The sequence below is a fragment of the Phoenix dactylifera genome, chromosome 1 (assembly GCF_009389715.1).
Source record: "Phoenix dactylifera cultivar Barhee BC4 chromosome 1, palm_55x_up_171113_PBpolish2nd_filt_p, whole genome shotgun sequence".
In the NCBI taxonomy this organism is placed as follows: Eukaryota; Viridiplantae; Streptophyta; class Magnoliopsida; order Arecales; family Arecaceae; genus Phoenix; species Phoenix dactylifera.
The window spans coordinates 31,406,685-31,420,513 of NC_052392.1; the positions used below are offsets into that span (position 1 = coordinate 31,406,685).

At 37.5% G+C, this 13,829-nt stretch overlaps 1 protein-coding gene across 1 annotated transcript; it reads right to left on the reverse strand.

Moving 5' to 3' along the window:
* Window positions 1–1,963: 1,963 nt before the first annotated feature.
* LOC103704375 (peroxidase 12) lies at window positions 1,964–4,320 on the reverse strand. The gene is made up of 3 exons (XM_008787633.4): window positions 3,952–4,320; window positions 3,655–3,849; window positions 1,964–2,857 (listed from the first exon to the last, which is right to left on the reverse strand). The coding sequence occupies exons 1-3, from the start codon at window positions 4,189–4,191 to the stop codon at window positions 2,237–2,239; spliced, it is 1,056 nt and encodes a 351-aa protein (XP_008785855.1). The 5' UTR covers window positions 4,192–4,320; the 3' UTR covers window positions 1,964–2,236.
* Between the last annotated feature and the right edge of the window lie 9,509 nt (window positions 4,321–13,829).

The window sequence follows — 13,829 nt, forward strand, 5'->3', positions numbered from 1 at the left end:
ATATATATTTTATACTCAATGAAAAAGTATAAAAAATATTCTTTTTTGTTAGTTACAAGCAAAATTATCTTTCCAAGATATGCTTCGAATCAGCAAGATATAATATGAAAAGTAACAAAATTTCATTATGGGAAGATATTAGAAAAATAAATAAATTCTTATTATTTGCTTCAAACTAATAATGAGCAAATCATAGTCTTATATATTAATTGGCATGACTTATGATGGTTAATGCTTGAATTAATATGTATTTTATCATTTAATAAGAGGAGTGCTGGTAATTGAACCCAATACGGGACATGGGTTAGATTATCTTTTTAATTAAAAATATAAAATGTTTATAAAATAATTTAATTTTGAGGTCCATTCTTTTGAATGGAAGATGGATTTCGGAGTGCTTTGAGATATGTGTGGTTAGTGATCCAACGATGCTGGGCGCGAAAAAGGTTAATCATAGTCCTGTCTCATCCCCTTTCGTATAGACAGGCCACTTTCCTGCTGCTTTGGTCTCTTCTCAACGATACCACTCTCTTTCCCGCGCCATCTTTACACTACCCCTCCTTTCTTCTTCGTCGACCGCCACTGTTTCTTAAGTTGTCTTTTTTCTGTAGCTTAGTTACTACCTCCGGCCGGCTGGCCTCTTCCTCCCTTATCTTTTCTCCTTCCACAATGGGAAAAATAAAAAATTCTTCTTCCTTTATTTTAATAGTCCAAGAATTTTTTTTGTAGTGTCTGTACACTATAGTGGCTAGATTGGCCTCCTTATCCGTTATCTCATTTAATCTATCCCAAATTTAGATTCAACAATCATTTTTCTAATAAAATAATCATATCCTTATAAAGAAAGGAAATAACAATTACTCCCTAATTGCAGCATGCATGCAATTTATCGAGACACGTGTTTGATAAAACACGGTTATATATGGCAAAGGTCAAAAAGTTTAGAAATTATAAACTAAAAATAATATAGAGATCTAAACCACGGGATTTTAACAAAAACAAAAACTTCTTTAGTTTTCCGCTTTTTTTTTTCAAACTCCACACTCTTTTTTCTCTCCCTCTCAAGATCGTGTGGGAATGGGCCAAGAGGATCTTAGGAGGAAACCAATTCATACATAAAATTTATAGATGTTTTAGGATGTAATACTTGGGAAATTAGACCATCAACTGATCTGCTCCAAGACACCTTTGATGTACCTTTGTGAACATTACAAATCAGCTTGAAACTTCATTAAACTCTCTTGTAGCACGCAATTGATAAGAAACTATTTTCATCCCATATGTTTCAGAGAATTTAAATCCTGGTGAATTGGGTGAATTTAATTTGACAATATTTCCTATCATGTTTCTTGGATATTAGAAGATGACAAGAGTAACTTGCAGGGCTTTTTATACAGGATATTTTTTTTGGTCATCTTCTATTTATGTTTTGCCTTGTGTGACTTTAGACAATGGAGGGTGACATCCTAATATTCTCACCCTCTTGGTATATATAGCATCGCATCAAGTAATTAAGGGATCAAATGCTTTCATTGCATTACAAAAAGGTGGAAAATTTCCATCGTCAAAATCATTAATAGTACACAAAAGAAAGATACCCTAATGATTACATCATCACTCTAGAATGCCGACGCCAATTATGTAGCAGCATATTGTTATTTTGAGTAGATCTTCTCTTTCTTTCTCTTAATAAATAAAACCATAAGTGGGTTCAACTTGTATCTTCCGCGCGAAGAATGATCGACTTTTTTTTGCCATGTCAACCTTTATATGGCTTGTTATATAGATTTCAAAATATTTTATTATTATTATTTTTTATCTGCTTGTGCAAATTTTGAAGCAGCTATTGTGCAATCCAACAGACGATGTGGCGAAAGAAGGGTAATTATTCTTTCATTCGAAAGATACAATCCGAACCCAACTAGCCTAACCTGGCCTGGCTCATATTTACAACCTTGCAACATGTTCATGCCAAAACCTCATTAATGTTTTAGTCTAGTAAAATTACATCACTTCCAATTCTCTTATTGAGCAACCTAATTCCAAAAACAAAGAAAAAGCAGAAAGCATACAAACCTGAACACACCAATGCTCATATATGGTCCAAACCTGAACATGCTGTCCATTTCCACACCATTTCTACCTCTTAGACCAAACATCTTACAAGACAAACACGTACACAAAAAGCATACAATATTATTACGTCCCATTACACGTGCTACATCACACGTGCAGCCTAAAACACAGCCATCTCCCCTTCTCCGTCCACCAAAGACTCCAACACCCCACTCCGTGACCCAGCATTGCGTGCCGAGCAGTTGGCCCGGATCTCCCCCTGCGTCCCCGTCAGTACGCTCAGCTGCCCCATTTTGATCATGGCCGACGCAAACTTCTCGAAGAACAAAGCCTGGTTCACGGCGAAGCTCGTGACGATAGACCGGGTCCTGGAGTCGGTGTACAGGTCCTGGTCCGACGTGAAGAGGCCTTGCCGGTTCATGAGATCGACGTAGTACTTGTTGTCGAAGGTGTTGGGGGACCGGATATCGAGAACGGTGGTGTTGACGGTGTTCTTGGCCGGGCAGGTGCGGCGGAGGGAGTTGGCGAAGGTCTTGTCCATGATGGGATCCTGGGTGGGGAAGAGGCGGTTGTCGAAGGAGGTGCAGTGGCCGATGCCGATGGTGTGGCCGCCGGAGAGGGCGACGAGGTCGGTGGAGTCGAGTTTGAGCTTGGCCAAGGCTGAGAGGAGGACGGTGACGTTGGAGAAGGGGGCAGGGAGGCTGGCGAGGGTGGCTTGCTGGGTGGCGAAGTTGAGGCCGTCACGGCGGCCTAAGGGAACGGGGTAGTTAGGCCCACCGGACTGCAAGAGAGATTTGAACTCTTTAGCCGGGCGATCTCAAACATCACACATCAAGATCTAGTGGCTTACCATTACATTTAGACTATTTGCTGGAGACAGTAGTGCTTATTTCTGCTGATCTCATTTCTCTTATATATGCTTGTATTTTTCAGTAATAGCAAATATATGAATGTATATAAGAAGTTTTTTGTATACTTTTTTAATATTTAGAAATTATTTGTATCTTTATCGTCAAAAGTTTCAAAGAGGTGTGACCTCTTTTGTAGCTGGATTAATTTGTGACATCAGAAACCAAGTTCCTGGCCTTAAATCTTTTACTACCGTGATACAGGAAGAGGCAAGCTTTGCATGGTTCGTTTCATTTTAAGGGAGGGAGTGAAATATCCCTATTTTTAATTTTCTCTATAAGTTTATCTCACTAACCATTGGAGACTAATTAAAATACGATTCACCTGGTTAGCGGGTGAACATCAATAGTTAAATAGGCGTGTGGTGGTAGGCGGCTATTCGATATCCAAATGCAGCCCAAGGGTCCACACGGGAAATAGCACGGTGCTTAGAAAAGTCAACAGTCAACCGACCGTCCGTACGCTTTTCCAGGCTAAATTCACGGTGACCCAGTGAGCTTTCTTTTCAGTCTTTTTTTTTTTTGGTTAAAGCTTTCTTTTCAGTCTTTGAAACTGTGCATAATGTCGTTGTACCAAAAAATAAAAAAACCTGTCCATTAACGCCACACGCTTACACACGCGCGCGCACACAGACACAGAGAGAGAGAGAGAGAGAGGGAGAAGCAATACCAGGTGGACGGAGTCACGGGCAGCGAGAGCGGCGACGTCGGCGCAGGAGACGACCCGACCACATTGCTTGTCTATAAGAGCCCGGAGTTCGTTGATGGCCTTGAACGCCGCCGGCCTCAGCGTCAGGTTGGGCGGCGCCTGCTGCTCCCCCGGCCCGCTCGCCGACCCATCCAATAACACCGACGCATCACACCCCTGCCATTTTCTAACCTCCATCAATGATATGCAACGAAAGATGGACATATATATAACCATTATTGAGCTCGTGTTAACTAAAGAACCAGTTAAGAGTCATACCTGGACGAAGCAGTCGTGGAAGTGGACTCGAAGGAGGCCGGCGGCGAGGCCGATGTCCTTCTGGAAGGCATTCTTCAAGTAGTTACCCACGATGAGCTCCAGCTTTGGGCAGCTGGACTCGTAGAAGCTCCATGACAGGCCCTTCACTATGGGAGGAGAGCTCTCGGCTTCTGATAGTGTACAGAAGACTGCAAGTGAAGAGAGAAGCAATAGGAGAGCTATGGAAGAAGAGGAAGCCATTGGGTTAAAGTCAGTGGAAGCACCAAGGTCCCCTTACTGTTCTTGGTCAGCCAAGATGGTCCTCATTTATAGGATACATGGGTTAGAGATAAGACTCCTCTTCCAGGAAACTGATGCACGCTTTCACAAAAGGCAAGTGGATAATTCCGACATTCAATATGTTCTAGTGGGAGATTTTTCCAATATGGTGGTGTGGAAAAAGAGAGAAAGAGGGTGCAGGCCTTCATCATCGGAATCTACTTTTGAGATGGTGGGTGGGAGGGCCCACGCCTCACTGACTCTTTCTTAGCCGACCACGCTCCCCGGATCTACAGGGGCCGCACATGCTTTTGAACTGGGAAATATTATATCAGGTTTTCCTTGGTTTGGTTGCCTTGTAATGTTTTAGGTCACGTTCATTGAGCATTGTATTTTGCGTTCCTGGTTTATGTATGAGTTTGTATAAGATGGATCAAAGTCTATATATACAGCAACGGGCATAACTATTTATACCAATAAGGAACCAAAGGTGTATTAGGAACTAAATATCCATGAACACTTGGCCATGGAGAATCCATCTCAATTGACAGGCACTCTAGCTAATTAGAGATGGTAATTATATGCGCATACACGAACATAGACATATATATACGTATATGTATTTGTATTTGTGTATGTATATGTATATTATGCAGTGTACAATAGTGTTAATTGGTAATTATGACAATATTATGTTAGTATTTTTATGATATGATTGTTGTGATTTATATAAATTAATGTTAATAGTGATTTTCTCAAATAACGGTTACCTACAATTATAGTTTCATTTTTTTTTAAGGCATGTTTGGTTTGCGACCAGAATAGAAATTAGAATTAGAATGGATTGGATTAAGAATCAGAATGGCCATATCCTCCGATGTGTTTGACTCGTTACTGGAATCGAAATTAAATTAGAATTTGAATACTAGAGAATAATAAGAATTGGATTTTGGAGGATTGGAATATTTCCATTTTCTCTGAAGTTGAAATAGGAACGAAACTCCCCCCAATCAAATGGTTAGAATGGGAGTCACTTATTCCTATTCCGGTTCCAGAATCCAACTCTTTGCAATCAAACATGTCCTTATAGTACTTACTAGACATAACAATATAGTTTTTTAAACTTTGGATCCAAAGAGTATATACCTGTAATAGTAAATTATAATAAGTAATAAGTATCTTGGTGGTACTTAAAATTTTTTTGGCCTCCTTCGAGAAACCATATTATTGTTACAATAAAAATAACAGTTAATCTTTTGCTAAGTCAATATTTTGACTGGATTGTGTGGAACAGAATAATGCTTGGTTTATGAGGGAAGAAACTAAAATACTAAGACTTACAACAACCCAAAAAAAAAAAAAAAATAGTTTCTGATAAAACCTGTTATTAGTTATTACAAGGAGATTTAACCAACAATAATACAGAGATACAGGCGATCTGCTCTTGTTACTCCATACAAGACAAATAATTTTCTCTTAACTGATGTTGATAATAATATATTATTCCTAAAATGATTCAAAAAAATGAGTATAGAATATTTTTTATTTCTATTATACATAACAGTTTTTCCGAAAAGACAACAAATAAATTATATTGGTTGCATAAATATTCATTATGAATATATAATTTGGCTGGAGCCCTCTGCAACTACATGTATTAATTAGCTGTTATATAAATTATAATAGCTGTATCATGTAACCATGTCACAATCTACACAATGCCATGTAGCCAATATGAATATAAGATGGCAAATTCTGACATTAATAAATGAGAGGCGGGCCCTCAGCACTGATTGTAGCCTCTCATTTCTTAGCAGATTAGTTATATGTAGTTCTCGACTCGACGTAGGCATGCACAACTGCATCAAGCAACGAAGGAGCGCGGCGGTGTTCATTGAGAGCTAAAGTGATGAGATTGGAAGAGGGGGACCCAGGTGGTAAATATTCTCGTAACTCGGAAGGAAGACCGACCTTGGTGAAGGGAGAGGAGGAGGAGATGGATGGTTTACATGTATACCCTCCTAATAGTTATAATTCATGTTTTTTCATTAACATAATTGCTCTGTCTAACTGTGAAACCGATAATCATATTTTTTTGACCTTAGCTTATTGTCTTGCATTGGCCTTCTCTTTGCTTCGATCTATAATACAGTCTTCTACACTTAAAAGTATCTAAGACCAATCTCGTTGCCTCGATCTACTCCTATTGGCCATTCGATTTCATGTGCCTTGTATTATGGTTGATTATTGTCAAATCTTGATCTTTCAACCTGCTCATTAGCATCATGATCAAACTCTACCTCTTCGGCATGGACCTCCACAAATGAGATTTTTTGTGGTTGAACCCTATCTAGCCCGGCAAAGGTTACATGATTTTTATATATTTTTACTTCATCTAACCTTATCCACGTAAACATCTAATTAAGTTGTTGAAATGGGATGCAAGCAGGGCCAGATAGAGGAAGAAGAATATATGGAGGTGATGGTGAGTCTTAGAGGATAGGGCTGAAGGTTTTTTTTGGGCTCATTGGATTTTTAAAAAAGAAAACCGCTTCTTCTTGGGCAATGATCTTTCTACAACCTGCTATGCAAGGGTCATATATGAAGCATTGGCTGGCTTCCTCTTAGTCAAAATCTCTTCCCAGTATCTTACTTTTTCTCCCCCTTTTTTTTTTGGTACACCGGCGCCTTACTGCACTCGGATGTGAGTACGCCACGAGCAATTAGAATACAAAACATGGGTTAGGCCCTGCGGAATGAAGCCAGCGTCATCCCATAGGAGGAGGATTTTCAAAGCTCCTTTTTGTTACATTGTTCATAGTCTTGATGGGGAAACTATACTTGAATTTTGGAGGCGTTGCCGGTCTGGCCTTCATTGTTCAACATTACCCGGGAATGTATGGAGGCACTATAATATCAACGGTTAAAGGTAAGAATCCACATCCATAGCTGTGTATTATAACATATATTTGTCACTATGTATCTCATACTAGTTAAGTGTGCACCGAAGAACTAGATAATGAGCATAATAACGTATCAAGAAAAGGTATATATGTATCAAATAAAGAGTAATTAAGTATGCATCTAAAACCGTGCTTAGTGTGACCAAAATACAAGTGTATATCAAGTAGAATATTATTCGTATTGAATACTAATTAGTAAAAGTGAATAAGCGTATCATACCTAGACTATGGCAAATAAATTGTGTATTGACAAATATTATGGGTATATAAATCAGGTAATGCACGAATTGCCTAGATACAGGCTCCGGGTGCTTGTATCAATCTCTTGGCAGGTTTAGGATGGATAAAATAGAGAGATACATGGATAAAATAGAGAGATACACCCATGAAAAGGTAAGTGTGTATAATTAGGTATTATTTATATGTTATTTGCTAAGAGGTTTGTATTGGCGCGTACCATATATGTATATCAATCTGCATATGCATATATTTACAAATGACATATCCTTCAAAACTCACGACTACCACGACATCATTTTCTTCCCCTATACCACATGCGTATACCACATCTAGACTCCACTATCCTCTTCATCAGCTCTGGCATTCGCTGTACCCACCAATGCCCCTCTGCTCCTCTCCATCTTTTTTGGCCACCTTGTGAGGATCTATGCGGGCGTGTATTTAGTCCCACATTAGTTATTCGCTGGGTCGATCTTGGGTACTTATACAGATCAAAAAACCTAAATGGTATCTTTCGGCTAGTCATTTTGGGTGAGATCCTGGGTTGTTACAAATGGTATCAGAGCGGACCCAACCTATAACCTATGTGGACTAGGGGACACTATAGCATGGATCTATTGGGGCTGATTACGAGCCGATCATGGTGTTCGTGATTAGATTTGAATGGATTTGAACCCTTAGTCGGACGAGCACGTCAAGGCTTAAACAGGAGAATATGTGAGGACCCGTGTGGGCGTGTGTTTAGTCCCACATCAGTTATTCGCTGGGTAGATCTCGAGTACTTATACAGGATTAAGGAATCCAAATAATACCTGAGTTGTTACACACCCTATCTACCTCCTCTTTTCCTTCCTCTCCACCAAGGTGGGCCTTTTCTCAAGCTATGAGAACACCATCCTCCTCTCCTTTATTCCAGTCCTACTATTACTCCTTTGACACCACCCTACTTTGCCACTCTCTCATCGACTGTGCTTCATCTTCATCCCCACCTTCCTCTTCTCTACTATCATATACAAAGGTTAAATATGACCAAAAAAATTATATTTTCTAGCAAAATCAATTATAAAGTATTTTTCTTATAAAATTCACTTCTTTTTTTTCTTCCCGAAAAAATCACACTTTCCTTTTTTTTGAAAGGTAAAATAAATAAATAAAGAATAAATTACAAAAAATTCTTAAAATTAGGGATAAAATACATTTGCAACTTAATAGTCTGAAAAATATGTGTATGCTCCATTAAGGTTTATTTTTATCCAACATTTTAATCCATATCTTAACTGAATATTAATCTTAAATGAGATTCAAATGCCATTCGAAAAAAATCAAAAAAATAAAAATAATTTTAAGTGACATAACAGCTATCCAAAAATATTAAAAAAAATATACCATCCTCATTTTCATCTAAAGATAGTTTTAGCTTTTCCTATGAGCTAAACGATTTTTATTAATACCATTAATTTAAGTAGATGTAAATATAGATTTTATAAAATATTAAATATAAGTATAATAAAGATAAACTTTAGAAAAGTCTTTATAATCTATTTATAAATAAATAAATCATGTGTTCGCCAAGAACCAGAGGCCATATCGAGCATATATCTATGGTCCAATTGTCTCACTTCCCAAAAAGATAATGTTAGCTTAATGTAATATTATAATTTGTTGAAATAAATGTCCAGAAGACTAAAAGGCTCGCGAGATTTGCCGCCCATGTGACCAGTCCTCGGTACTCTTGCCCCAGCGTCGGCGGAGTAGGTGGAGAAAGCCGGCCTTTTTTTTATTATTTTCCGTCTCCAGACAAGAGAAATCTTGGTCGCGACTAGACAAGCTTAATTAAAGCATTTCTGGAGATATCGTAAACGGTAATTAGTTTATTCGGAGTCCTTCGTTATTTTATTGGAAAATGTTTGATGACTCGTAAAAGCAACTCCTTAAGTGACTTGAAAGTGTCCGTTTCAACTATGTGATCGCGCGAGGCAAAGTGATTGGTGTAAAGCATCTAAGTAAATTCTTTAGGTGATTCATCTGACTTACGGTTGCATCGCCCAAAGTCATTTAGAATACCAAAATACTCTCATAAAAATTACTATTTACATACACATTCTTTTATATATATATATATATATATATATATATATATATATATATAAAAGCATATCTATTCATAAAAATGTTTCAGTTATTTTAGTTTAAGGCATTTATTTTTTAACTACGTTAGATGGTAAAAATATATATACAAAAAAAAGGATATACATGCAAATAGTAATTTTACAAAGGTATTCATGTAATTTCATATATTTAAAAGGATATACATGTAAAAAAAACCTATAAAACAATGATGTTGCTTTCAATAAGGTGCCTAGGAAAGTGCCATATTTATCTAAAAGCAATAATCTATTATTCTTAAATTGGATAAATTATACATAAAAATAAAATATTTAATAATTTAGCTCGAATATTTATTGAAGAATTCGATAACGTTGATCTAGCATAGTTAGCTACATAAGATATCATCCGATCAGCAGATAGTAGTACTATTTTTTTTTGTAAATTTGTATAATATGCACATCATCCACCAACAACCTTACAAAAGAAGATGGACTTTGGCATCGACAAAAGATGAATCTGAAAACTATCTGATGATTGTTAAAGAGTCTTTCTAAATAATTATGGAAAGTTTTTGATGTTTGTGTAGCATAAGTTAGTTTTTTCCATACCGCACGCAGTTTTGCTGTTGGAACTGTAGTGTCAAAGATTCTTAACACTACCTACAACCAATGAAGCACCGCACTAAAAATAATAATAATCTATTTTATAAAATAAATAATAATTACAAATAAATTTATTGAAAATAATCAGATAAATAATAATAATAATAATAATAATAATAGTAGTAGTAGTACTATAGTAATAACAATAAATAATAAAAACCTAATTTTTGAATATAAAAATAAAAAATTGTAAATAAATTTATTTTATATATCTTTGATAGATGGAAATCGAGTAAATTCATGGGAATAAGCATAACTTAATTCAATATGCATTTTCACACACGATTAGATATTTATATATGAACTTGTAAAGCACGTTTACATAAAAAATTAAACATATTTATAAATTTTGCTCACATTTGAGATGTTTTCATATCAACAAAATATTTATATTGTAATAGATAATTTGATACATAGTGAAAAATGTCAGAATTGATAAATTTGATCATACCATGATTATGAAAGTAATGTTAAAAATTAATTAAAAAACGATTAAATGCATGGATAGCAATTATAGACAATTTTTTCTAAAAAATAGAGCCTTATGCAGAGTTTTGAAGTCCGCAATAAGTAAAGCATTTCACTTTGGTCAATAAATTGGTATTTAACACAAATTATAAGTTACGTTGTGAGACATCGTGCAAGTGTATGTTTAGTCTCATATCAACTATGCACTAAGTAGATTTTAGATATTTATATATGGCCAAAAAATCCAAATAATGCCTTCCGATTAGTTTTTTTTGTATGAGGTTCTGAGTTGTTTAGCTTGTGGCTCAACTTATAAATAAAATGCTTTAGGAACACAAATCTGAACTCTCTCTCTCTCTCTCTCTCTCTCTCTCTCTCTCTCTATGTATGTATAAGAAAAAAGTTTCATTGCCCCTCAATCTAAAAAGCCTTTACCTGACACCACACAGGCTTCAAGTGATTCAAGCGACAAGCATTGGCTGCAAGAATCGTTTTGCCTTGGCGATTACGGTGCACCGAATTCTCAAACATCTTGTGCAAGCTGCTAAACAGTAATAAGAAGGTTTAACATCAGTTATATAACTTTCTTGTTGAAATTTTTATGTTAGTAAAGTGTATATTCTAAAAGCTCCGCGTCAATAGAATGATATACGAAAGCAGCAGATCTCTGCCAATGAATAGCATTTTATGGCCACACAAATCATTGAAGATAATTTTAGATCTGGGTTAGACAATTTATTGAAACTATTAAATTCGAAATATGGTAAGGGGAATGCTTACTAATGCAAACATTTCATAAAAGAGAGTTACAGAGGTGACTTATAACTTTTCTATTGCTTCACTTGGTCAGATTTCAATTAGCATATATGCAGAGGAGAAATAGTTATACATTAGCAGGTGCAGTTTTTTTTTTGGCAAGACTGACTTCTTCCTCTCCTTTCTTTTTTTTTTCCTCTGGTTGATCAGTTTCCCACCTGTTTCCTGTTTATTTTATTGTCTCGATGAAATCTGTGATGGTTTCTGTTGCTGGAAATTGGACCCGGGGGCTGCCGCGAACCGAGAGGGGAGGAGCTCCGCTGCCGGGACGGTGGATGGCGGTGCGTCAACGGGTGGCGTCCTCCTGGGGAATCCTGCAAGAAAGCCGGTGGCCGGGCTTCCCGGCGCCGGCCCTCCGAAGCTTAAGTCAGAGGAGGCTGATATGTGGGGGGAGTAAAGGAGAAGAATGTTTGTTCTCTCTTTTTTGTGTATATCTGTGTCCGTCCCCTTCTCTTTCCCCCCAGGTTCCCTTTTATAGAAAGGTATCACGTTACCTGGGAGGTGGCAAGGGGATTTGTCTTCTTTCGTAATAATTGGGCACGATCATGCTCATTAATGGCGTTGTGGAGAATAAGGCCGGATCAGGCCGGAGTCAGGGAGCTGTCACGATTGATCGGACCCGCTGGGGTGGTTGAACCGCCGGCCGTGGTGGGCCTGGGGTTCGTAGATGGCAAGTGCATTGATTGCTGAGTGAACCGGTGGTCAGGAAGAGCCATGCGCTTTGATGGTTCAGTGATCCGGAGATCACCTTGAGCCGTGTTCATTTAATGACTGAGTGCATCGGAGGCCTGAGGGGGTCTCATGCATTAATGATAGGGCGTGCCGAATGCCTGCGGGGATCTTGTGCCTTGATGACTTGGGGATGGTGGCAGATTGTAGTGGAGTCATGTATTTAGTTGTCAGATCCTTTAGAGGGTTAGGCGGAGATTGGATATTTGGCTAAGGCACGGGTGCCGAGCCGAGCTGGTTGCTTAGCGGAGTGTCCTGTGGCGGGGTTGCCTCTCTGGTCGGCGCTTTCTAATCGAGCGCCTCTCTGGTCGGTGCTCTGTGGTCGAGCGCCTCTCTGGTCGGCGCTTTCTAGTCGAGCGCCTCTGGTCGGCGCTCTTTGGTCGAGCGCCACTCTGGTCGGCGCTTTCACTGTGGTCGAGCGCCTCTCTGGTCGGCGCTTTCTAATCGAGCGCCTCTCTGGTCGGCGCTTTCTAGTCGAGCGCCTTTGGCCGGCGCTTTCTGGCCGATCGCCTCTGAGGAGAAATGACTTAGGTTTTTCCCCCAACAGTTTCCACCGTTTGTGCAAAAAATAAGGTGATATATAGTTCTAGATTTACCTAAAGTTCAAGGCATTTACTTGGTCTTACAAGTGGGAACTCGCTCGTTCTTCTTTGTTCAACCTTCAGCGTCCCTTGTTCCAGAGGAAGGCATGACCTTGGACGAGGACTATGTCATCAACTGAGCTCAGTTTTTTTAGTCAATAATTTTGCTCGCGCTGCACAGCTTTGAATCTTATTGCTTCCACGCCGTAGACCGAGATCCAATTCTTAAATAAATAATAAAAAAAAAACTAGTTTTGACGAAACATTTGATCGGTGGACAAAGGGTTAACATACGGAATTTTAGAAAATGCTCCAAAGTGGTCTTCATTTATCTACTACTACCGGCAAATTAGCAATGCAAACGTAACATAATTTCTTTTTGTTGCACGAATATCCTTCTAAAATTCAAATTTGTGTGAAAACTCTTTTAAAATTTATATTTATTTGTATACCCTTATAAAACATTATTTTTGCACAAAAGCTCCTAATATAACGGTTTTTCTGACACCGTTAATAAAAACCATATTTATTCTAATTAAAAATAAAATAAAATTTTAAAATTACTTTTTTGTCCTCCATCATAATCGCCTTATAAACGTTTTTTTTTATACATTTATCTATTAAGGATATTTTAGCCATTTTAATTTGAAACCGTTAATTTTTTAACAACGTTAGATGGCGTGGATACATATGCAAAAATAAGAATAAAAAAAGGGTAAAATAGCAAAACAAGTGTTTTACGAAGGTATACCTGCAAATATCACTTTTGGAAGGGTATTAGAAGGGTATTCATGCAAAAAAAAACCCATAAAAAAAGTTAAAATATATTGTACAAATAATTATATAAAATTTTGTATAAAATGCAACAAAAATAAATAATAAAAAAATGAAAAATTAGAAATGAGATGTTTATATTTAATACGATGTATGGCTAAAATTTATTATATCAAAATGAAAGAACTTGACGGTTGAAAGTTAGAGAGAGAAACTGGGGTGTGTGTGGTCAAGAATCTAAAGTCTAGAGAGAGAGAGAGGGGGGTGTGGTTACTAGG

What these genes read in the sequence shown, in the direction of transcription:
- LOC103704375 (XM_008787633.4), bottom strand. Translation starts at nt 4,191, where the DNA reads ATGGCTTCCTCTTCTTCCATAGCTCTCCTATTGCTTCTCTCTTCACTT. An exon ending in TCCACGACTGCTTCGTCCAG is followed by an intron (nt 3,850 to 3,951) that starts GTATGACTCTTA and finishes AGAAAATGGCAG; the next exon opens with GGGTGTGATGCGTCGGTGTT. An exon ending in CCCGTGACTCCGTCCACCTG is followed by an intron (nt 2,858 to 3,654) that starts GTATTGCTTCTC and finishes TCTCTCTTGCAG; the next exon opens with TCCGGTGGGCCTAACTACCC.